Source organism: Neofelis nebulosa, chromosome 5 (genome assembly GCF_028018385.1).
Source record: "Neofelis nebulosa isolate mNeoNeb1 chromosome 5, mNeoNeb1.pri, whole genome shotgun sequence".
Classification (NCBI taxonomy): domain Eukaryota; kingdom Metazoa; phylum Chordata; class Mammalia; order Carnivora; family Felidae; genus Neofelis; species Neofelis nebulosa.
The window spans coordinates 110,321,307-110,345,298 of NC_080786.1; the positions used below are offsets into that span (position 1 = coordinate 110,321,307).

Sequence of the window (23,992 nt, forward strand, 5' to 3'; positions counted from 1 at the left end):
CATGTGTGTGGGAGAGGCGGGGGGGGGGGGGGACAGAGGATCTGAAGTGGGCTCTATGCTGACAGCAGAGAGCCTAGTATGGGCTTGAACTCATTAACTGTGAGATCATGACCTGAGCTGAAGTTGGCCCCTTAACCGACTGAGCCACCCAGGTGCCCCTTTAATTTTTTTTAAAGTAAGCTCTGGCTCAGTGTGGGGCTTAAACTTAAGACCCCCCCCACCCCCCCCCCAAAATCAGGATTCACATGCTTTACCAACTAAGCAGCCAGGCACCCAAGATCAGTTTTATCTTTAAAATATTTGAACACTTTGCTTTGTGTTTCCTAATATTCTTTTTTAAAAAATATTTTAAGTAATCTCTATACCCAATGTGGGGCTCAAACTCATAACCACTCGATCAAGAGTTGCATGTTCCACCTACTGAGCCAGCCAGATGCCCCTGTTTCTTAAGTCTTAGACTTATTTATTTAAAAGTTTACAAATTTATTTTGAGAGAAAGAGAGCACATGCATGCACATGCAAGCTGGGAGTGCAGAGGGAGAGAGCGAATCCCAAGTAGGCTCTGCACTGTCAGTGTGGAGCAGGACATACGGCTTAGACTCACAAACTGTGAGATAATGACCTGAGGCTAAATTGAGTTGAATGCTTATCAACTGAGCTACCCAGGCACCATCTTAACTTTTGTTAAACAATTCCTTGGGGTGCCTGGGTGGCTCGGTCAGTTAGGCTTCGGACTTCGGCTCAGGTCATGAGCTCACATTTGTGGATTTAAACCCCCCTGTCAGGCTCTGTGCTGACAGCTCAGAGCCTGGAGCTTGCTTCGGGTTCTGTGTCTCTCTCTCTGTCTCTCCCCTTCCCCGCTTGTGCGCGCTCTCTCTCTCTCTCTCTCTCTCCCCCTCTGTCTCTCAAAAATAAAATAAGCATTAAAAAAAAAATCCCTAAAACTAGTTACAGGACAGCTTTATAAATAAAATAGAACAGACACTCTTCTGATCACACATTTCCAATTCTTTAAGACATTTCTCATTTGATATTGTCTCAAGTCCACTTGGTAGCCTATCCAGACTACTGCAAGAACTATTCTCTGGTTCCAGAACTGAACATAGCTCTTCAAGTATTACCAGCAAAAGATTTATTGAATGAGTAACAACCAAAATGTAATGAGACAAAAAGCTGGGGCTGCTTGCATTTATTAGTTTTACTTATTAAAAGGGTATAGGTACAGTAAAAATAAATGTTTTAAATTGACCTATTTATAGAAACGAGGTAAAATTAAGTCTATATCTTAAGACTATGAAGACTTAAGACTACGTAGCTTTAGTAAGGCTGTAGATGATATACGTTTCACCTGTAGTTTTAATAATGCTTTCCAAATTAACAAATGCTAAAACAAAATTCATTTACATTGCAGAAAGTGGTTGCCTTTGTGATGAGATATGCAGATGTGTACAATTGTTTTACTAAAAGTGTAAATAGGTGCAGATGGGTTGCCAGGAATCTCAACAGCTATACGTGTGTGTGGCCATAGTTATAGTATACTAGACAGAATTCTGAAGAAAATTCCAATATAAGTGAAATAGGCTTTACTTTTTAATATATATTTGAGAATGGCTAAGCAAATATTTTACTTATTTACTGCTCTAGTTAATTGCTTCAAGAACTGAAATTAAGAATTCCTGGAGGTTTTCTTTTGGTATAGTTTGTGATTAATCATGTATTATACACTGTTTAGTACTTTATGTGTTAATTATTTATGTGTGTAACAGGCAACTCAAAGTTGTGTTGACGAATGTCCTATGGACGGATTTAGGACGAAAATTCAGAAAGATCCTACCTAGAAACGATGCTAATTTGTGTGATGCCAACAAGGTGCAATCAGACTCATTGCCTTCGACATCTGTTGACAGCCTAGAGACATGTCAAAAATTAGAACCTCTTCACCAAAGCCTTAATTTATCTAAAAGGTATGTTGTTCAGTATTGATTTTGTTCAACTTACCGCATTTGAAGTAATAAAACTCCAATAATCTTAAAATTGTTAAGATTGTTGGAAATGGTTTTTAAGAAAATCTGCATATACAGGTGTGCCCCACTCTAAAGCAAATCTTAAAGCTGACAGTCTCAATTTACAAAGTTAATGGTATTTTTGCATTTCATTAAGTTGACATAGAATTATTTTTAAAACCAATTATCATTATATTTAACTATAATTTGATTCACATACACATATTTTTATAGATTCATTTATGATATAAAATGAAGATATATATATATAGGTAGGTAAGGACCTAGATTAAATAACTTACGAAAGATATGTTAAAGATGGAGAAAATAAAGGTATATATATTTATTTATTTATGCCTTGATAGAGTTGACAGAATTAATAGTTCATTTTTTATTTTCTGCATCTTTAACATACCTATTATATGGTGTTTAATATAGTCCTTACCACTTTTGACTTTGAGTTTTCTTGTAATTTACATGCATTTTTAAATAAGTGAGGTGATATTAAAATAATACCCTTAGATTTTTTAATAGTAAATATGCAGTTTAATTTTATAAATGAGACCAGTTTTGTTTTATATTTTTTAAAGGAATTGTGTATGGAATTTGGGGCTAAATACTGGGAATTAGCTCTGGGAATTTGTTATCTGTGACATAATATTTTTAATGTGTTTCTACTTACAGTTTTAACCCTTAATGTTTTGATGGAAATACTTTGCTTTTAATTAGAAAAATTTGTCATTAGCTAGGTAGTGCTTTGGTTATATGGTCTGTAATATATAAGTGCTTTAAGCCAAGTCCAGAAAAAAACTGATAAATTTTTAAAAAATGTTTTATTTATTTTTGGGAGAGAGAGAGAGAGATAGAGATAGAGAGCGTGAGCTAGAGAGGGGCAGAGAGAGACGGAGACATAGAAACCTAAGCAGGCTCCAGGCTCTGAGCTGTCAGCATAGAGCCCAAAATGAGACTTGAACTCATGAACCACGAGATCATGAGCTGGGCTGAAGTCGAATGCTCAACTGACCGGGCCACCTAGGCTCTCCAAAACTGATAACTTTCAGCACAATTATTTAAAAAATAAAAGTAGAACTCTATAGTATTACATGTTAATTTTAAAGGAGGATACCTCTTTTAAAAAAGGCAAAAACAAAGTTAAGTAGAAGAATTTCCTTATGTGTTCATGAAATTAAAATATAGTATGAAGTTAAAAGTCTCAATAAGATTTTAATTTGGTTTTTATAGTATGTGTCTGTGTTTTTTTTCCTTTCTGTCATTACCAGCTAATGGAGACCTTTTCTCTCATCTCCAGGGGTCCTAAATTGAACTGTTCCAAAGTGAATGCATTATCTTTCTTCTCAGACTTATTCCTATTTCTGTATCCCCTCCCTGTCTGAATATATGACGACTCTTTCTTTCTCACCCTTTATGTTCAGTCTTTTTTCATGTGTAGATATTTTTGCCTCCTAAATCAGTTTTGAAATGATCTCTTCTCCACTTTTATTGCCACTGCCTCAGTTCAAGCCCTGATAACTTTGTGCCTTTATTACTATTAGTATTGGGCTTCCCATGCATGGCCTTTTCTTCTTAATAATTTCCCTATATTGTTGTTGAGTTAATCGTTCTGAAAGGCAGATGTTACTTTTAGCTCTCTAACATCTTTCTGTGGCTCCACATAACCTTCAGGATAAAGTTCAAACTCCTCACTTTAGCATACAGAGTCCTTAATGGTCTCAGCTTTGCCTGTCTCTAGCTTTGTGCCTTTCTACACATTCATAACTGAGCTTTAGTCTGTAAGAAACTGGTGGTAGCTCAGTAAATGTATAGTGCTGTTGTATACCTCCGAGCTCATTCTGTTTGCTCTCTTATCTTGGAAACTGTTCTCCTTTCCCATTTACTGATATTTTTTAGTCTTTAACATTGAACTCATATGCCATCTTTTGGGGACAGCTTCCTTGATTCCACCCTCCTCATTTGCATTTAATCCCACTTTTTGCTTTGTTAAGCAGCCTGTTTATATATCATAACACTTATTATATTATGAGTTTTAGTTTTTCTGCTTCCCTGACAGTAAGCTTCACAAGGGAAGCTTACAGGGACTACATTTTATTATTTTTTACTCTGATACTAATACCTAGCACATTGCTAGGTGCTTACTAAATGCTCAGTTTTTGCTGAATTCAAGGAAGGTTGCTTCTCAGCAGAGTTACATCTCCAGTCTCTTTGATTAAAATGTATTTTCATCCATTAGAACCATTTATTTGCTCTGTAATTTTGGTGACAACCAGGAAAAGGGATATTACAAGCTTCAAATAAGAATACTGGAGAACAGTTTAGGGTATCGGTTTGGACAGTGTTTTCTTTCAGAGACTTACTTGCTATCTGGAATGATCTGGAATATCTGGCTTATTCTTTCTTCAGGCTTAGCTTAACTTTTGCTTTTTGTTTTACTTTCATTTTACTTAGCTAGGACTTTATTATTTCAGAAAGATGAAAGGGAGAAAAATTTGTTTTTGGTTTTCAATTTTATCTTAAAGTGTAACTGTTGAGGGGCCCCTGGGTTGTTCAGTCAGTTGAGTGTCTGACTGTTGATTTTGGTTTAGGTCATGATCCCAGGGTCTTGGGATCGAGCCCTGTGTCAGGCTCTGAGTTGAGTGTGGAGCCTACTTAAGATTCTGTCTGTCTCCCACTGCCCTTGTCCCCACTGTACACTATTTAAAAAAAAAAACAAAATACCAAAAAAAAAACCCCCAAAAAAGATCGACTATTGAGTCAACCAAAATTACTCATTCAGTCCCCAAAATGACATTTTTTAGAAATTTTATTTACATTTTAGATTTTTTTAAATGTTTATTTATTTTTGAGAGAGAGAGGGAGAAAGAAAGAGAGCAGGGGAGGGGGCAGAGAGAGGGAGACACAGAATCTGAGGCAGGCTCCAGGCTCTGAGTTGTCAGCACAGAGCCTGATGTGGGGCTCAAACTCATGAACCTTGAGATCATGACCTGAGCTGAAGTCGAATGCTCAACCGACTGAGCCACCCAGGTACCCCTTATTTGTATTTTGTTGGGTTTTATATCAGGACAATTTAGAATTTTAATTTCTGAACAATATTGAGAAGAAAAACAAAACATAATCCAAATCCGTCTTCTTAAATAGTGAGGAAAAGGGTGAAGAGTTTTAGAAATAATGAAACTAGCAGTATGTGGAATGCACAAATTTCTTTTAAATAAGTAAACAGTATTTTAGTGTAGGTTTTTATTTCCATATGTGATTCACATCTATTTTCCTGAGATATAACTTTGAGGCATTGATAAACCTTGATCATTAGGCAGGAAAGAGCCGCATGGGACACATAACACAAGGCTTTTGAGAAGATAAACCATCTTTCTCTTCTTTTCATCAGTTGGCACCAGAGATTATTAGAGAAATATGGAGACAGTGTACTACCCATATTCCATTAAGAAAAGTTAGGTCCTAGTTCTTGGAATACCCCTAATTACATTTATTCATTTGTCTCTTAAATTTACATATATTTGAAGTTTTAAAAAAATACACAATTTAGATGTTGTGATGGTAAGACTTTTGGGACACTATAGTATTCCTGTCACCTTTCAGCCAGTGTAATTTTAGTTGAGTGATAATTTATTCATTTAAAATTAGCTTAGTAAAAGAAAGGAGCAAACTTAGAAAATCTGTGAATAACAGTTACTCAGCAATTAAAATTATTTTCACTATATACCTTAAGAAACTGATTTAGAAAGTAAATTTTCTTAAAAGTTTATTTTGTGAGAGAGAGAGAGAGTGAGAGAGAGAGCATGAGAGTGGGTGAGGGGCAGAAAGAAAGGGAGAGAGAGAATCCTTTGCTGACAGCACTGAGCCCCATTCAGGGCTCGATCTCAGGGACCATGAAATCATGACCTGACCTGAACCAAGAGTCAGACGCTTAACCAACTGAGCCATGCAGGTGCCCCATAAATGGCATTTTATTTTACTTACTGTTATTGTTTACATACTAAGGAAAAATTGGATAGACGGTAAAATGACAGTTTTTTTTAGCACTTTCTTCCATATTGAGTTAGTGTGAAGGATGAAATGTATACCTTTATATATTTCTTTTGAAAATTTAGAATATTTTGAAATTGTGGCTAGCCATGGAATTTCCATGACAGTGCTAACTTATTTAATTGTACACCAAAAGGTAGCTTAGGTATTATGAACTTAGTCACCACTACCTGGATTTGTACTCTGGAAGGCTCTTACAGAGAGCTCTTTTTCTTCAAGGTAACCAAATTGCATGAGTTGCAAATGGTTGATGAAAGATGTTTGGGCTGTGGCTATGTGTTGTGAAGAGCTGAGTGTACTAAGGGCATTGCTAAGTGTTTAGTTATGTACTTTTCTAATAAGATGTTTTCATCAGGATTACAGAGTATGATGAATTAGGACAATTAAGCACCATTTGCTCTTTTCTTTTTTAAGTTTATTTATTTATTTTGGGGGGTGGGGGAGAACCAGCAGGGGAGGGGCACAGAGAAAGAGGGGGACAGAGGATCTGAAGTGGCCTCTGACCTGACAGCAGAGAACCCGATATGGGGCTTGAACTCACGAACCATGAGATCATGACCTGAACCGAAGTTAGATGCTTAACCGACTAAGCCACCCTGGAGCCCAGGACAATTATGCATCATTTGAAAGGATACTTTATAACTTTGAGGAAGACTTCAGTAATAGGAAAGTTAAAGTGATTTTCTTCTCACTGTGTACCTACTATGTGCCAGGACTTATACCAACTGCTTTACATCTAATTTATTTCATTTAGTCTTAACAACTTTGTAAGGTAGGTTTTCTCCTAATTTTAGAGATGAAAAGATCAATGCTAAGGGGAATAAATTATAGTAAATAGCTTGCCTAAATTATATTATTAGGTGCCAAAGTCAAAACCTGACCCCTATTTTTTTTCTGACTCTAGTCCTTTTTCTTAACCCCTGTACCAGTGCTTTTCACTCCTCTGAAATTTAATTTTTTCATAAGTAAAGTAGGAATTGGACTTTATTACTTATTATCTGTGAGATCTAAATTATTGACCTTTAAATATTCTACTTATTCTTTAATTTTTTTTCTTGTGGTATTTTGTTCACGTTTTAATAGAGTACTGTCTCACTGAAAGATCTACCACGGTAGAGATGCTGAGGGTAGTGGCTGGAACCTTCTGAGGACTTCAAGGGCTTTCTAGGGCTCTTGTGCTTTAGAGTTGCAGGTTCTACTGCAGCTTGGTATATCATCTTTTCAACCAGTTTTGGGGTCAATTTTGATATTTTTCTCTTCTAGGAAAAACTTGGCAGCTATTTGTTTAACCATTTAACTTTTTCTCTTCTAGGAAAGACTTTCAGATGTTTGTTTCAGCTATTTGTTAACATATTTGTCTAACTTAAAAGGTCTAATTTATCCTCCAGGGTTCTTTTTTCATATCTCCTTTGCTTTTTTCTTTCTTTAAATAAACCATACAAGAATAGGATGATGATCATTTATTACTCAGAAGAGAATTCTAATCTTTAAAAATTTTCCCTTTGCTTGCTGATATTTGTATTTTTTGTTGTTGTTGATTATTCTCTTCAGCACTTTGTACAAAAGTAATCTTTTATGGACTGCATCACTCCTATTTGGAGGGACCGCTTTTTTAAGGGACTCAACATTCTAAAACATACTTAAACATAATATAGTCAGGCATTTAAACAGAGATACTACATGATAGTTGACATTTCTTTGATGTGTCTCATTAGGTGCCACAAATTTTCTCTTTGCTTTCTCTTTGCTATACTACAGTTTTTGGATTATTTTATTATGAGCCACATTTTAGAATTCAGTAATTATAGGGTACCATAAAAATAGTATATTATCAATTCTTAAAATGATTTATCAAGTTAGTATATCAGATTCTCTCATCTCTTAAAAGTAAATAAAACTTACTTACATTAAGGTATTGATCTGGAAAATAATAGTTCTAACCTGAAATAGTTCTAGCCTCTGCTATCATTCCTATATTTTCCCTAAAATATTGAGAAACACAAGATGAGTTTTTTTTTTTTATTGAATTATAGTTGAAGTTTTTTAGTGAGTGAAGTTTTTTATTTCATAGCAATTTCTAGTGTGAGGTCAGATAAAAGAAATTTTGAGACTCCTTACTGGTCCTATATTACCTACATTCCTACTTCAGATCCAAGATATTAAGGAGGGTTCTGTCAGGCAATCAGATACACAAAGCTCACAATGACAACTAGGATCCTTGGAGATTTAAATCATATGAGAAGGTAGAAAAATATATCTGCCTTCTCCTCCTTATAATTGGTGGTTATGCTAGATAGCTAACTTCTTTCCCACTTTTTCTTTACTCAAACTCTGAGTTTAGGGGATTGTATTTACTACCTGCCTTTGCTTTTACATCATACATACTACTTTTTTTTTTTAATGTTTATTTATTTTTGGGGGGGAGAGAGAGAGAGAGAGAGACAGACAGACAGACAGAGCACGAGTGGGGGAGGGGCAGAGAAAGGGAGACTCAGATTCCGAAGCAGGCTCCAGGCTCTGAGCTGTCAATAGAGAGCCTGATGTGGGGCTTGAACTCATGAACCACGAGATCATGACCTGAGCCAAAGTCAAATAAATGCTCAACCGACTGAGCCACCCAGGCGCCCCTATGTCATACGTACTACTTAATCATTGCAATATTTTTTTGTGGAGGTTCTGCTGGAAAATGCCTATTTTCAAGAATTTCCTGCGGTATCTATAGAAAAGCTCAGTTATCTGGATCCTCTGGCAACTTAGTATTAAGGATACCTGTAGTGGAATGAAATAAAAAAACCAAAAGATAATAGGCCCAGGTTCTTCTACTAGGAAGAGTTATACCTTCAGCCATTTAATTTTTCTGAGATTTGAATTCTTCATATTTAAAATAAAGGTAAGACTAAATTATTTTAAAGTTTTCAAGATCTGAAATTCCATGCTGTCTAGAACATAGTGAAAAGAACATAATGCCTCTGTGTAGTGAAAATGAGTACCTCTAGGTACTACAGCAAATATAACAAAGTACAGGGAAGCTCACATGTTTCACTTAAATAGAAGCACTCAGGCCCTTTCTAAGTGTTTTTTGTTGTCTCTCACAGTGGGTCAATAAATCGTTGCAGGTGACATATTGATAAAGTCAGGGGGACATCTGATGAAGAGGAGATAGGAAAACTTAAAAAATTCAGTAACAAGAACTAAAAACCAATACAGTAATTTGGTTTGGGTTGTCAGTTCAGGGCCAAATAATTGCCTAAGGGCGTCATTATAGTGTGGCAAAATATATAAGGTGTTTGTAAAACAATTGGCTAATCAAGAGAAGATTATATTATCCTCTTCCGTTTAAGGAGATAGCAGGCTTTTATGTAGTACATTTTGATGTGAACACCAATTTTAAAAAGTGTGGAGCTTTAAAAATACACTTTAATTTTCTAGACATTTGATTTGTTGGCTCCTTCCTTGGTGCTGTTATATAAAGCATATATATTACAATCACTATATGTGCTGTTTTACTTATGGAATCTATCATTACCACAGATGCAATCTGAATGATGTCTTTCCTGTTGGATTTAGCATTTCTCATTTGCCAATTACAAGTATGTAATTATTTATCAAGAACCTTTCTGTTGAATGAGAAGAATAAAGATTTCTTGAATTGGTTTAAAGTACTCTGTGTTTTTAATAACTATTGGGGAAAAAGCATTTTTTGAGAAAAAGTGATTAAAGTTTTAAGCACCCCAATAGCATCCATTAGTTTAGTTAAAGCCGTTACTGTGGCAGGCTAATCTGCACCAATTTATAAGACACTAGTACTTCTAAAAATAAAAAAAAGAATTTGTTCATACAGAATTTTGAGTGTTTATGGGTTGATTTCTAGAGTGGTATAGATGAAAATGTTTGAAAATTCAACTTCCTAGAATACATTTTTCACTGCAAACCTCAGTACAGTACAGTGTTTGTTATTTTGTGTGACAGGATACCCAGAGTTATATTGACGAATGTCCTGGGAACGGAGTTAGGAAGAAAATACATAAAGACCTCATCTGTAACTGAGGCCAGTTTGGGTGATACAGACAACTTGCAATCAGAGCAGCTTTCTTCATCATCTGATGGCAGCCTAGAGTCTTGTCAAAATCTAAATCCTCACAAGAGCTCCTTTTTATCTGAAAGGTATGTTTAGTGATAACTTTACTCAAAATAAATAATATATTTACTCTAATGAGCCTCTCTATTCTTCCCCCCCATAGATGCATTATTCCTAAAAGTGAGGCAGATGTGCTCTGTTGGCTAGTGTGACTTTTCTCCTCTGGTGGCTCGAGATGGCTCTTGGAACCAACAGTCTGTGGCTAATAATCAGTTTCAGAAAGTACACTGTACTTGTGTTTTGGGAAAATAGATGTAGACTTTAATGAAAATTTAGTTACCTATTTCAGTATTTCAATTTATGTGATATAATTAAGATTTGTTCCTCTGACATTTTTCTGTTCCTCTTCCTCCTCTTTCCTATTTATCCATCTGGCCATCTATTGGTCTGTTCATTCATCCATCTCTCCATCTTGACATAGTCACTGTTTTTATATCCAGATTATAGAACTAGACCTGGCATTTAGTACTCAGTAAATATTTGCTGAATGAATTGCTGAATGTGTTCCTCAAAAAAATGGTTTGAGATTCCATTAACAAACATGGCCTGCTGAGCCAGTGAGAGAAATGGAAATCTGAAGTTGCTTTTGTTTTAACCTATAGGAGATGCTTCTGTGGGGACTGTAAATAAAAGAAATTGTGGGATAAAGCTAAGGGATGTCAGTTAATAAATACTACTAAATCTCTTAACTTTCTTTTACCATGAACTTCTCTTTTTAATTTCTTGCCTTGTTGCTAGTACAATAAAGTAGTTTTGATCTCAGTGAAAAATTATTGATCCAGTCTTGTTTTTTGTTTTGTTTTGTTTTTTTTAATTTTCCCTGAACCATCCAAAGGTAACTTCTAGTTTGTATTTCTCTTGTAAGCCTAATTACATTAAAGAGTATTTATAGCTGACTTTTTAAAGATTTTTAATAAATTTTTTACATTTCTAATGCACTTTATTTTTATAAACTCTGTTTATTTCTGATGAATTTATAAATTTTACAAATTTTTCTCCTTTTGGAGAATATTTTATGTTTCACATCAGTTCTACTTAGTGAATTATTAATGGCAATTTTAACTTTATACTTTATTTGGTCTTTTTCTGAATTTACCAGAAGAACTGAGTTTCAGTGTCATTATCCAATTAATAATGTATTTATTGTATAAATTAAGGTATAATTAGAGATGTTAGAAATGTACTTATCAGTTTGTAATATAGTTATTTTGTTTCTGCCTCCTCTACTAGTCCATGAGTTCCTTAAGGAGAAGCATTATGTCTTAATTACATTTATGCCCAGTGCTTAGCTAAAACACATACTTTAATTTTGTGCACTTGGATTAATGTTCATGTCATTTAATCTTGAGCTTTGGTTTCCTGAGTTGGAAGAAGAGAAATGACCTTTGACCTTATACATCACATAGTTATTTATTATCTTTTTAATAAACACCACCTTAGAATTCTTTGCACACATAAAACATCATGCATTTAAAAATGTTGTTTTTGATGATACTTTCTATAGAAAAAGTCACTTATTATGTACTGTCCCTGTGGAATTCAAAAGACATCAGTGCACATTCATACTGTTAAAAAAATAGCACTATTATGAGGATTCAATGGAACCATCAAATTATAATCTGTACTGTACAGGTTTTATACCAATTTGGGGCTAAGATTTAATAATAATAAGTCTCAAATTTCTAGTTGTTCCTAAAATCTATTCAGTGAGAATTCTAGCTCTCTTCAAGTCCTTTCTAAATATTTATGAAATTTCCAGGTGGTATTTGATGTGGGCTCTGAAAATTCATTTTCTTGGTGGTTATTTGCTTTGTTTGTTGCATTTAGAATAGGCATAGACTTTGGAGCCAGACATCAGTATTGCAAACATGCTGATTTACCTTGGGCAAGTTACTTTGATCTTTAAAACACAGATAGTAACACACATCTTAGAAGATTATTGTGCGGATTTAAGGAGATAACTATGTGATGTTCTTAATATAATGCTTGAAATTTAATAGGTGGTAGTCATTATTTTTGTGTCTTTATTATTGATACTTTTATCAAAAGTACCATTAAAGGCTGGTGCTGTATGTTGATGCTACTGAAGTCTTCTATGGTGAGGATGCTAGTGTCTGATCCTGAGATCACTGTTACTCCATTACCATTACCAGTACTGCCAAGGCAGTTGTCACAGCCATACTAAGTATTACCATTTGGTTTAAGGAGGAGTACTGTACTCCTTAAACCAGGCTTTAGTTCTCTTTTCCCTTAAGAGGAGTTCACTTTGAGGAGAATCCAGAGTGCCCTATGGAAATAAATTCCACATGTGGCCATACCATCACTTGAGTTAGATGTGCCCCATTAGAACTCACTGTAGCATGGACAGGATAGGCTCAAGGATGGGACTCTTGTTGTAACCAGCCTCTTTCCAGCCTGCCTATTTCAATCAAAATCAGGAAGAGGAAATATAAATTATGTAGATCTTTTTAGGAGACACATGTTCTGACATTATTGTAATTGTTATTGCAGAGAATGTGGTAAAACATGTTAGCTCTTTGTTACAAAGCTAGAATGAATAACAACTAAAAATTGGTGGGTGGGAGAATGGAGGCTATGACTGAAAACTGAGGAAGTTTTCTTTGAAAACCTAGCACTTATGCCCCATATGATATTTGTGGAAAAGTGTTTTATAAAGGCTAAAAGTCTATTTATATATTTTTGAGAGAGAGAGAGAGAGAGAGAGAGAGAGAGAGAGAGAGAGAGGGAGGAGGGGGACAGAGAGGGAGACAGGATCCAAAGCAGGCTCTGTGCTATGGCAGAGAGCCTGACAGGGCTTGAACTCACAAACTGCCAGATCATGACCTGAGCCTAATTTGGCTGCTTAACTGACTGAGCCACCCAGGTGCCCCAAGGCTAAGAGTCTTATTTTAGCCTTAGCCTGTTTTTAGTGTTCAGAATTGTTATTGTTGACTATAATAAAAACTTAAATGGACTTATGCAGGAAAAAGAAATTGTGTTTTATGCCCAAAATAAAGGAATAGTAAAAAAACATCACGAATGAATAGGAAATTTGAATTAAAATGATCTCTTTGAAGTAGCATATTTGTTTTTTCTAGTTGGCAATTAATTATTTTAAAATACTTAATTATTAAACTTTATATTATCCCTTAAAAACTTTTAACTAAAATTTGTTAAGTATTTGTGATACTATACTGTGATAAATGAAATTCATCTCAGTCTGTTTGCTTAATTTCTTTCTCTGTGCCTCAGTTTACCTCATCTGTAAATCACAATAATACATAGGTATGCTGGAGAATAAAGAATTAGCTTTTTTTTTTTGTTTTGTTTTGTTTCTTTATTTTATTTTTTTATTTTTTTTATTTTTTAATATATGAAATTTACTGTCAAATTGGTTTCCATACAACACCCAGTGCTCATCCCAAAAGGTGCCCTCCTCAATACCCATCACCCACCCTGCCCTCCCTCCCACCCCCCATCAACCCTCAGTTTGTTCTCAGTTTTTAACAGTCTCTTATGCTCTCTCCCACTCTAACCTCTTTTTTTTTTTTTTTTTTTCCCTTCCCCTCCCCCATGGGTTTCTGTTACGTTTCTCAGGATCCACATAAGAGTGAAACCATATGGTATCTGTCTTTCTCTGTATGGCTTATTTCACTTAGCATCACACTCTCCAGTTCCATCCACGTTGCTACAAAAGGCCATATTTCATTTTTTCTCATTGCCACGTAGTATTCCATTGTGTATATAAACCACAATTTCTTTATCCATTCATCAATTGATAGACATTTAGGCTCTTTCCATAATTTGGCTATTGTTGAGAGTGCTGCTGTCAACATTGGGGTACAAGTGCCCCTATGCATCAGTACTCCTGTATCCCTTGGATAAATTCCTAGCAGTGCTATTGCTGGGTCATAGGGTAGGTCTATTTTTAATTTTCTGAGGAACCTCCACACTGCTTTCCAGAGCGGCTGCACCAATTTGCATTCCCACCAACAGTGCAAGAGGGTTCCCGTTTCTCCACATCCTCTCCAGCATCTATAGTCTCCTGATTTGTTCATTTTGGCCACTCTGACTGGCGTGAGGTGGTATCTGAGTGTGGTTTTGATTTGTATTTCCCTGATAAGGAGCGACGTTGAACATCTTTTCATGTGCCTGTTGGCCATCCGGATATCTTCTTTAGAGAAGTGTCTATTCATGTTTTCTGCCCATTTCTTCACTGGGTTATTTGTTTTTCGGGTGTGGAGTTTGGTGAGCTCTTTATAGATTTTGGATACTAGCCCTTTGTCCGATGTGTCATTTGCAAATATCTTTTCCCATTCCATTGGTTGCCTTTTAGTTTTGTTGGTTGTTTCCTTTGCTGTGCAGAAGCTTTTTATCTTCATAAGGTCCCAGTAATTCACTTTTGCTTTTAATTCCCTTGCCTTTGGGGATGTGTCGAGTAAGAGATTGCTACGGCTGAGGTCAGAGAGGTCTTTTCCTGCTTTCTCCTCTAAGGTTTTGATGGTTTCCTGTCTCACATTCAGGTCGTTTATCCATTTTGAGTTTATTTTTGTGAATGGTGTGAGAAAGTGGTCTAGTTTCAACCTTCTGCATGTTGCTGTCCAGTTCTCCCAGCACCATTTGTTAAAGAGACTGTCTTTTTTCCATTGGATGTTCTTTCCTGCTTTGTCAAAGATGAGTTGGCCATACGTTTGTGGGTCTAGTTCTGGGGTTTCTATTCTATTCCATTGGTCTATGTGTCTGTTTTTATGCCAATACCATGCTGTCTTGATGATGACAGCTTTGTAGTAGAGGGTAAAGTCTGGGATTGTGATGCCTCCTGCTTTGGTCTTCTTCTTCAAAATTACTTTGGCTATTCGGGGCCTTTTGTGGTTCCATATGAATTTTAGGATTGCTTGTTCTAGTTTCGAGAAGAATGCTGGTGCAATTTTGATTGGGATTGCATTGAATGTGTAGATAGCTTTGGGTAGTAATGACATTTTGACAATATTTATTCTTCCAATCCATGAGCAGGGAATGTCTTTCCATTTCTTTATATCTTCTTCAATTACCTGCATAAGCTTTCTATAGTTTTCAGCATACAGATCTTTTACATCTTTGGTTAGATTTATTCCTAGGTATTTTATGCTTCTTGGTGCAATTGTGAATGGGATCAGTTTCTTTATTTGTCTTTCTGTGGCTTCATTGTTAGTGTATAAGAATGCAACTGATTTCTGTACATTGATTTTGTATCCTGCAACTTTGCTGAATTCATGTATCAGTTCTAGCAGACTTTTGGTGGAGTCTATCGGATTTTCCATGTATAATATCATGTCATCTGCAAAAAGTGAAAGCTTGACTTCATCTTTGCCAATTTTGATGCCTTTGATTTCCTTTTGTTGTCTGATTGCTGATGCTAGAACTTCCAGCACTATATTAAACAACAGCGGTGAGAGTGGGCATCCCTGTCGTGTTCCTGATCTCAGGGAAAAAGCTCTCAGTTTTTCCCCGTTGAGGATGATGTTAGCTGTGGGCTTTTCATAAATGGCTTTTATGATCTTTAAGTATGTTCCTTCTATCCCGACTTTCTTGAGGGTTTTTATTAAGAAAGGGTGCTGGATTTTGTCAAAGGCCTTTTCTGCATCGATTGACAGGATCATATGGTTCTTCTCTTTTTTTTTGTTAATGTGATGTATCACGTTGATCGATTTGCGAATGTTGAATCAGCCCTGCAGCCCAGGAATGAATCCCACTTGATCATGGTGAATAATTCTTTTTATATGCTGTCGAATTCGATTTGCTAGTATCTTATTGAGAATTTTTGCATCCATATTCATCAGAGATATTGGCCTGTAGTTCTCTTTTTTTACTGGGTCTCTGTCTGGTTTAGGAATCAAAGTAATACTGGCTTCATAGAATGAGTCTGGAAGTTTTCCTTCCCTTTCTATTTCTTGGAATAGCTTGAGAAGGATAGGTATTACCTCTGCTTTAAACGTCTGGTAGAACTCCCCTGGGAAGCCATCTGGTCCTGGACTCTTATTTGTTGGGAGATTTTTGATAACCGATTCAATTTCTTCGCTGGTTATGGGTCTGTTCAAGCTTTCTATTTCCTCCTGATTGAGTTTTGGAAGGTGTGGGTGTTTAGGAATTTGTCCATTTCTTCCAGGTTATCCAATTTGTTGGCATATAATTTTTTATAGTATTCCCTGATAATTGTTTGTATCTCTGAGGGATTAGTTGTAATAATTCCATTTTCATTCATGATTTTATCTATTTGGGTCATCTCCCTTTTCTTTTTGAGAAGCCTGGCTAGAGGTTTGTCAATTTTGTTTATTTTTTCAAAAAACCAACTCTTGGTTTCGTTGATCTGCTCTACAGTTTTTTTAGATTCTATATTGTTTATTTCTGCTCTGATCTTTATTATTTCTCTTCTTCTGCTGGGTTTAGGCTGCCTTTGCTGTTCTGCTTCTATTTCCTTTAGGTGTGCTGTTAGATTTTGTATTTGGGATTTTTCTTGTTTCTTGAGATAGGCCTGGACTGCAATGTATTTTCCTCTCAGGACTGCCTTCGCTGCATCCCAAAGCGTTTGGATTGTTGTATTTTCATTTTCGTTTGTTTCCATATATTTTTTAATTTCTTCTCTAATTGCCTGGTTGACCCACTCATTCGTTAGTAGGGTGTTCTTTAACCTCCATGCTTTTGGAGGTTTTCCAGACTTTTTCCTGTGGTTGATTTCAAGCTTCATAGCATTGTGGTCTGAAAGTATGCATGGTATAATTTCAATTCTTGTAAACTTATGAAGGGCTGTTTTGTGACCCAGTATATGATCTATCTTGGAGAATGTTCCATGTGCACTCGAGAAGAAAGTATATTCTGTTGCTTTGGGATGCAGAGTTCTAAATATATCTGTCAAGTCCATCTGATCCAATGTATCATTCAGGGCCCTTGTTTCTTTATTGACCGTGTGTCTAGATGATCTATCCATTTCTGTAAGTGGGGTGTTAAAGTCCCCTGCAATGACCACATTCTTATCAATAAGGTTGCTTATGTTTATGAGTAATTGTTTTATATATCTGGGGGCTCCAGTATTCGGCGCATAGACATTTATAATTGTTAGCTCTTCCTGATGGATAGACCCTGTAATTATTATATAATGCCCTTCTTCATCTCTTGTTACAGCCTTTAATTTAAAGTCTAGTTTGTCTGATATAAGTATGGCTACTCCAGCTTTCTTTTGGCTTCCAGTAGCATGATAAATAGTTCTCCATCCCCTCACTCTCAATCTAAAGGTGTCCTCAGATCTCAAATGAGTCTCTTGTAGACAGCAAATAGATGGGTCTTGTTTTTTTATCCATTCTGATACCCTATGTCTTTTGGTTGGCTCCATTTACATTCAGTGTTATTATAGAAAGATACAGGTTTAGAGTCATTGTGATGTCTGTATGTTTTATGCTTGTAGTGATGTCTCTGGTATTTTGTCTCACAGGATCCCCCTTAGGATCTCTTGTAGGGCTGGTTTCGTGGTGACAAATTCCTTCAGTTTTTGTTTGTTTGGGAAGACCTTTATCTCTCCTTCTATTCTAAATGACAGACTTGCTGGATAAAGGATTCTCGGCTGCATATTTTTTCTGTTTAGCACACTGAAAATATCGTGCCAAGCCTTTCTGGCCTGCCAAGTTTCAAAGGAGAGATCAGTCACGAGTCTTATAGGTCTCCCTTTATATGTGAGGGCACGTTTACCCCTTGCTGCTTTCAGAATTTTCTCTTTATCCTTGTATTTTGCCAGTTTCACTATGATATGTCGTGCAGAAGATCGATTCAAGTTACGTCTGAAGGGAGTTCTCTGTGCCTCTTGGATTTCAATGCCTTTTTCCTTCCCCAGTTCAGGGAAGTTCTCAACTATAATTTCTTCAAGTACCCCTTCAGCACCTTTCCCTCTCTCTTCCTCCTCTGGGATACCAATTATGCGTATATTATTTCTTTTTAGTGTATCACTTAGTTCTCTAATTTTCCCCTCATACTCCTGGATTTTTTTATCTCTCTTTCTTTCAGCTTCCTCTTTCTCCATAACTTTATCTTCTAGTTCACCTATTCTCTCCTCTGCCTCTTCAATCTGAGCCGTCGTGGTTTCCATTTTGTTTTGCATTTCGTTTAAAGCGTTTTTCAGCTCCTCGTGACTGTTCCTTAGTCCCTTGATCTCTGTGGCAAGAGCTTCTCTGCTGTCCTGTATACTGTTTTCAAGCCCAGCGATTAATTTTATGACTATTATTCTAAATTCACTTTCTGTTATATTATTTAAATCCTTTTTGATCAGTTCATTGGCTGTTGTTATTTCCTGGAGATTCTTCTGAGGGGAATTCTTCCGTTTGGTCATTTTGGATAGTCCCTGGAGTGGTGAGGACCCGCAGGGCACTTCCCCCGGGCTGTGGTGTATAACTGGAGTTGGTGGGCGGGGCGCAGTCGGACCTGATGTCTGCCCCCAGCCCACCGCTGGGGCCGCAGTCAGACTGGTGTGTGCCTTCTCTTCCCCTCTCCTAGGGGCGGGATTCACTGTGGGGTGGCGTGGCCCATCTGGGCTACTTGCACACTGCCAGGCTTGTGCTGGGGATCTGGCGTATTAGCTGGGGTGGGTAGGCAAGGTGCACGGGGGCAGGAGGGGCAGGCTTAGCTCGCTTCTCCTTAGATGATCCACTTCAGGAGGGGCCCTGTGGCAGCGGGAGGGAGTCAGATCCGCTGCCGGAGGTTTGGCTCCGCAGAAGCACAGAGTTGGGTGTTTGCGTGGAGCGAGCAAGTTCCCTGGCAGGAACTGGTTCCCTTTGGGATTTTGGCTGGGGGATGGGCGGGGGAGATGGCGCTGGCGAGCGCCTTTGTTCCCCGCCAAGCTGAGCTCTGCCTTCCGGGGGCTCAGCAGCTCTCCCTCCCTTTGTCCTCCATCCTTCCCGCTTTCTGAGCAGAGCTGTTAACTTATGACCTCCCAGACGCTAAGTCGCGCTTGCTGTGGGAACACAGTCCGTCCGGCCCCTCCGCTTTTGCCAGCCAGACTCGGGGGCTCCGCTTGGCCGGCGAGCCGCCCCTCCGCCCCGGCTCCTTCCCGCCAGTCCGTGGAGCGCGCACCGCCTCGCCGCCCTTCCTACCCTCTTCCGTGGGCCTTTCGTCTGGGCTTGGCTCTGGAGACTCCATTCTGCTATCCTCTGGCGGTTTTCTGGGTTCTTTAGGCAGGTGTAGGTGGAATCTAAGTGATCAGCAGGACGCGCGGTGAGCCCAGCGTCCTCCTACGCCGCCATCTTCCGGAACTCAAGAATTAGCTTTTCTCTTTTAATTTGATAACTTGCCAATAAATATATTGAGATATATCTACTTTTACAAATATGTGTTTCCTTATGAGTGGACATTTAGGGTATTTTTCATTTTTTGTCTGTATAGCATTGGTACGGTAAGTTTGTGTATTTTTATAAATTCTTATAGTGCCATTCGTTTAACCAGAATTAAGTGTTATCATTAAAAATTTTTTTCAGGGGTGCCTGGGTGGCTCAGTCGGTTAAGCATCCGACTTCAGCTCAGGTCACGATCTCATGGTCCGTGAGTTCGAGCCCCGCGTCGGGCTCTGTGCTGACAGCTCAGAGCCTGGAGCCTGTTTCAGATTCTGTGTCTCCCTCTCTCTCTGCCCCTCCCCTGTTCATGCTCTGTCTCTCTCTGTCTCAAAGATAAATAAACGTTAAAAAGAAAATTTTTTTCAGACTCTATTGATAAAAATAAATATAACTTTACATAAAATTGTTTTCATTTCAGCCATTTTTTATTTTTAGTGAAGATGGATTTTGTATTTTTATATAAGTTTTCTCTGTAGTCTTTGTATGTATTCAGGTGTTCTGCTTCTTACTGACTTGTAAGAACTCTTATTAAAGGTATTAACTTTTTGTTACCAGTGCGTTGGAAAAAATTTTTCAAGTTTCCTGTTTGTTAATTTTACTTTGTTTATAGTATCTTCTGTAGTATAATTTTTTAAAATTTTATTTTATAAAAAATATGTTAGGGCTTGACCCCTGTGTTTTGGTTTATCCTTGGAAAGACCTCTTCAACCCCAAGCACAGAAATAGGTTAGTCAACCGGTGTCTTAATTTGTGATGATGTAGATGAGGTGACAGATCCAGAACAACAGTCTGGGGATCACTTTCCTAATTGAAGTTCTAATTCCTTTTTTTTTTTTTTTGCCTCTCTGTAGTCTGGTATAAATGTCTTTGGATGGTTGGGTGGCTTTCACCTTTTTCCTGTTGTGAATAACACTGTTATGAACACTGGTATGCAGGCATCTCTATCCCTCTATCTTTTGCATATCTACCCAGAAGTGGGATTTCTGGATCATATAGTAATTCTATTAGTAATTTTTGAGGCACCACCGTTACTCTTTTGTATAGTAGCTGCACCATTTTACATTGCCATTAGCAGTGGTTAGGGGTCCCAGTTTCTCCACATCCTTGTTAAAACTTGTTATTTTCTGTTTTTATGTAATAGTCATCCTAATGGGTGTGACATGATAGCTCATTGTGGTTTTGTTATGGGTTTCCCTAATGATTAGTGATGCTGAGCATCTTTTCATGTGCTTATTGGCCGTTCATATATCTTCTTTGGAGAAATGTCTGTTCAAGTCCTGTGCCCTTTGATGAATTAGGTTGTGTTTTACTTTTGAGTTTTAGGAGTTCTCTATATATTCTGAATATTGATTTCTTGTCAGAAATACGATTTTGAAATATTTTCTCCCATTGTTCTCTGACCACATGATATGAAGTTAGAAATTATTAATGGAAGGAAAACTGGGAAACTCACAAGTTCGTGGAAATTAACATACTTAAAGCAACCAATGGGTCGAAGAAGAAATCACAAGGAAATTAAAAAATGGTTAAGAATGAAAGAAAATGAAAATACAACACATCAAAACATATGGTATGCATTAAAAGCAGTGCTAAAGGCAAAATAAATGTATAGCTGTAGATGCTTACATTAAAAAAGAAGAAATATCTCAAATCAACAACCTGACTTTACAACTTAAGAAACTGGAAAAAGAATAGTTTTGCCAGATACAGGATTTCTAGTTGGCAGGTTTTTTTATTCAGTACTTTGAATATACCAACCCAATGCCTTCTGACTACTATGGTTAGTGATGAGAAATCTCATAATCATATGGAGTGTCCTTGGTATGTGATGAGTCGCTTCTTTCTTGGTGCCTTCAAGATTCTCTCTTTGTCTTTGTCTTCTGACAACTTGATTATAATGTTTCTTGGTACAGGTCTCATTGAGTTTATTCTGCTTATAGTTCTTTGGACTTCTTGTATGTTTCTATTCATGTCTTTCATCAAATTTGGAACTTTTTTGTGATTATTTATTTCAGTAATTTCTCTTCTCCTTTATTTTTTCTCCTACTGAGATACCAGTATTGCATATATTGATTGGTCTGCTTGTTGTTGTCCCACAGGTCCCTTAGGCTCTATTCACTTTTTTCAAAATTTTTTTGATCCTCAGATTTGATAATTTCCATGATCATATATTCAAGTTCTCTTCCTGTCCTTCCTTTCCTTTCCCTTTCCCTTTCCCTTTCCCTTTCCCATTCCCATTCCCATTCCCATTCCCATTCCCATTCCTATTCCCAAGCTCAGGGTTGATGATGGATTATTTTTTCTGCCGGTTCGAATCTGCTTTTTTAAAGTTTATTTAAGTAGTCTCTGTGCACAATGTGGGGCTTGAACTCATAACCCCAAGATTAAGAGTCTCATGTTCTCCCAACTGATCCAGCCAGGTGCCCCATGAGTTTTTAATTTTAGTTATTATACTTTTTAACTCCAGAATTTCCTTTTGATTTCTTTATATATTTTGTCTCTTGATATTTTTGTTTACCCATTAATCATTTTCTTGACTGTCCAAGACTTCCTTTTTTTTTTTTTTTTTGTAGCTTTTTGATGATCTTTAAGACAGTTGTTATAATGTCTTTTTCTTCTCTTGAGTCTGCTTTCTGAATTTTTTTCAGGGACATATTCTGTTGATTTTTTTTTTTTCTTCATTTTGAATCATCCATGGTTTCCTGTTTGTATGCCTTGTGATTTTTTGGTGTTGTTGAAAATGCAACAATTCAATCTTATTATGTGGTAAGTCTGGAAATCTGATTCTTCCCCTTCCCAAGGGTTTGCTGCTTTTTTCCTTCCTTCCTCCCTTCCTTCCTTCCTTCCTTCCTTCCTTCCTTCCTTCCTTCCTTCCTTCCTCTCTTTCTCTCCCTCCCTCTTTCACTCTTTTCCTTCCTTCTTCTCTCTCTCTCTCATTCTTTATTGTTAACATGACTCTGTTCCACACATCAGCTTGATGTATAAATATAAGATCTTCCCAGGTCCTTTATAAGCTTGGTCTTTTTGTAGTAATTTTTTTTTAATGTTTATTTATATTTGAGAGAGACAGGGAAAGAGAGTGCGCAAGCAGGGGAGGGGCAGAGAGACTGAGACAGAATCTGAAGCAGCCTCCGGGCTCTGAGCTTTCAGCACAGAGCACGTTGTGGAGCTCACACTCAGGCTCACACTCACAAGCCGTGAGATCAGGACCTGAGCTGAAGTTGGACACTTAACTGACTGAGCCACCCAGGCACCCCTTGTAGTAATGTTTGTGCCTTTCTGAATTCCCTCATGTATGTGATTACTTTCTAATAATCATAATCCTTAAATGTTTGGTTTCCAAAAGGAGAAAAGGGGAAAAATTAAAGGGGGGGGGGAGTAAATAAAACAAAATAGGTCTAACCCTTTAAGTCTCTTGGAAGTCATAAGTGTTGTAACAATCGTGGTGGTTGCTGCAACACTGGCTGCCTTTCTCTATGTCTGCTCATCCATGAACAGAAACAGCCATCAGTGATCAGAATACAGATTCCCAATATTTGGAGAATAAAGTTCTTCTTGCTTACCTTGGTGATTGCAAGCCTGTGCAAACTATTTTAAGAACTCAAGCTTTGCTGCTTACTTTGTTGCTAGGGGTAGGGGACTGGGTCACTGCTACCACTGTTGGAGCTCAAATTGACCGAAATTAACTGTAACTTGCGGTTGAATCTTTTGACTAGTAGTTGCAGGCCTTCAATAGACTCTAGAATCCCAAAATAGTTGCACAGACAGATTCTGCCAGTGTAGATGTTGTGTAGGTGGGAGGATGGTAGGTGGTTCTGACTCCACAGTCTTCCTGTGATCACTTGGTATATGTTTTATAATTTACTGCACAGGGATCCTTGAGTTATTCTTGGTATCTGAATTTTTTAGTGCTTATAAATGATGTAAAAATTTCCATGTTCTTGAATAGTGTTGAAAATGCAGCAAATACTATATAATATTTTTTATTATAAGAGAATAATATAGGTTAGTAATTTTATATAGTTTTTTTATTTAAAATTTTTTGCCTAGTTTAATACCATAATGAATTGTTTTGTTAATAATAATTATTATGAGTTAGAGTATTGTGTGTATAAAGATTTAATTCATCCTCTGGCTATTTTAATTAATACCAAATTGCTTTCCCAGTGTTTTCTATGAATTTATTTTTAAAAATTAATTTTGCTGATATATTATTGACAGAACATTGTATTAGCTTTAGGTATACAATATCACCATTTTATGTATGTTTATATTGTGAAACAATTATTATTTTAGAGAGAGAGAGAGCACGCACAAGTGGGGGAAATGAGCAGAGGGAAAGAAAAAAGAATCTTAAGCAGGTTCCATGCTCAGTGTGGAGCCCAGTTTGTGGCTTGATCCCTTGACCCTGGGATCATGACCTGAGCTGAAATCAAGAGTTG

General features: G+C 37.0%; 1 protein-coding gene across 12 annotated transcripts in view; it reads left to right on the forward strand.

Moving 5' to 3' along the window:
• The window catches only part of SENP7 (SUMO specific peptidase 7), a 155,073-nt gene that overhangs the window by 70,610 nt on the left and 60,471 nt on the right, over positions 1 to 23,992 (forward strand). For 7 of the 12 annotated variants that reach the window (XM_058731544.1, XM_058731549.1, XM_058731550.1 and 4 more), the window contains 2 exons: positions 1,767 to 1,964; positions 10,032 to 10,226. The exons of 2 other annotated variants lie outside the window; for them this stretch is intronic. In XM_058731544.1, coding sequence (XP_058587527.1) covers positions 1,767 to 1,964; positions 10,032 to 10,226 — 393 coding nt within the window. The remainder of the gene's footprint in view (positions 1 to 1,766; positions 1,965 to 10,031; positions 10,227 to 23,992) is intronic. 3 more of the 12 variants (XM_058731551.1, XM_058731556.1, XM_058731552.1) reach the window with 2 other exon arrangements.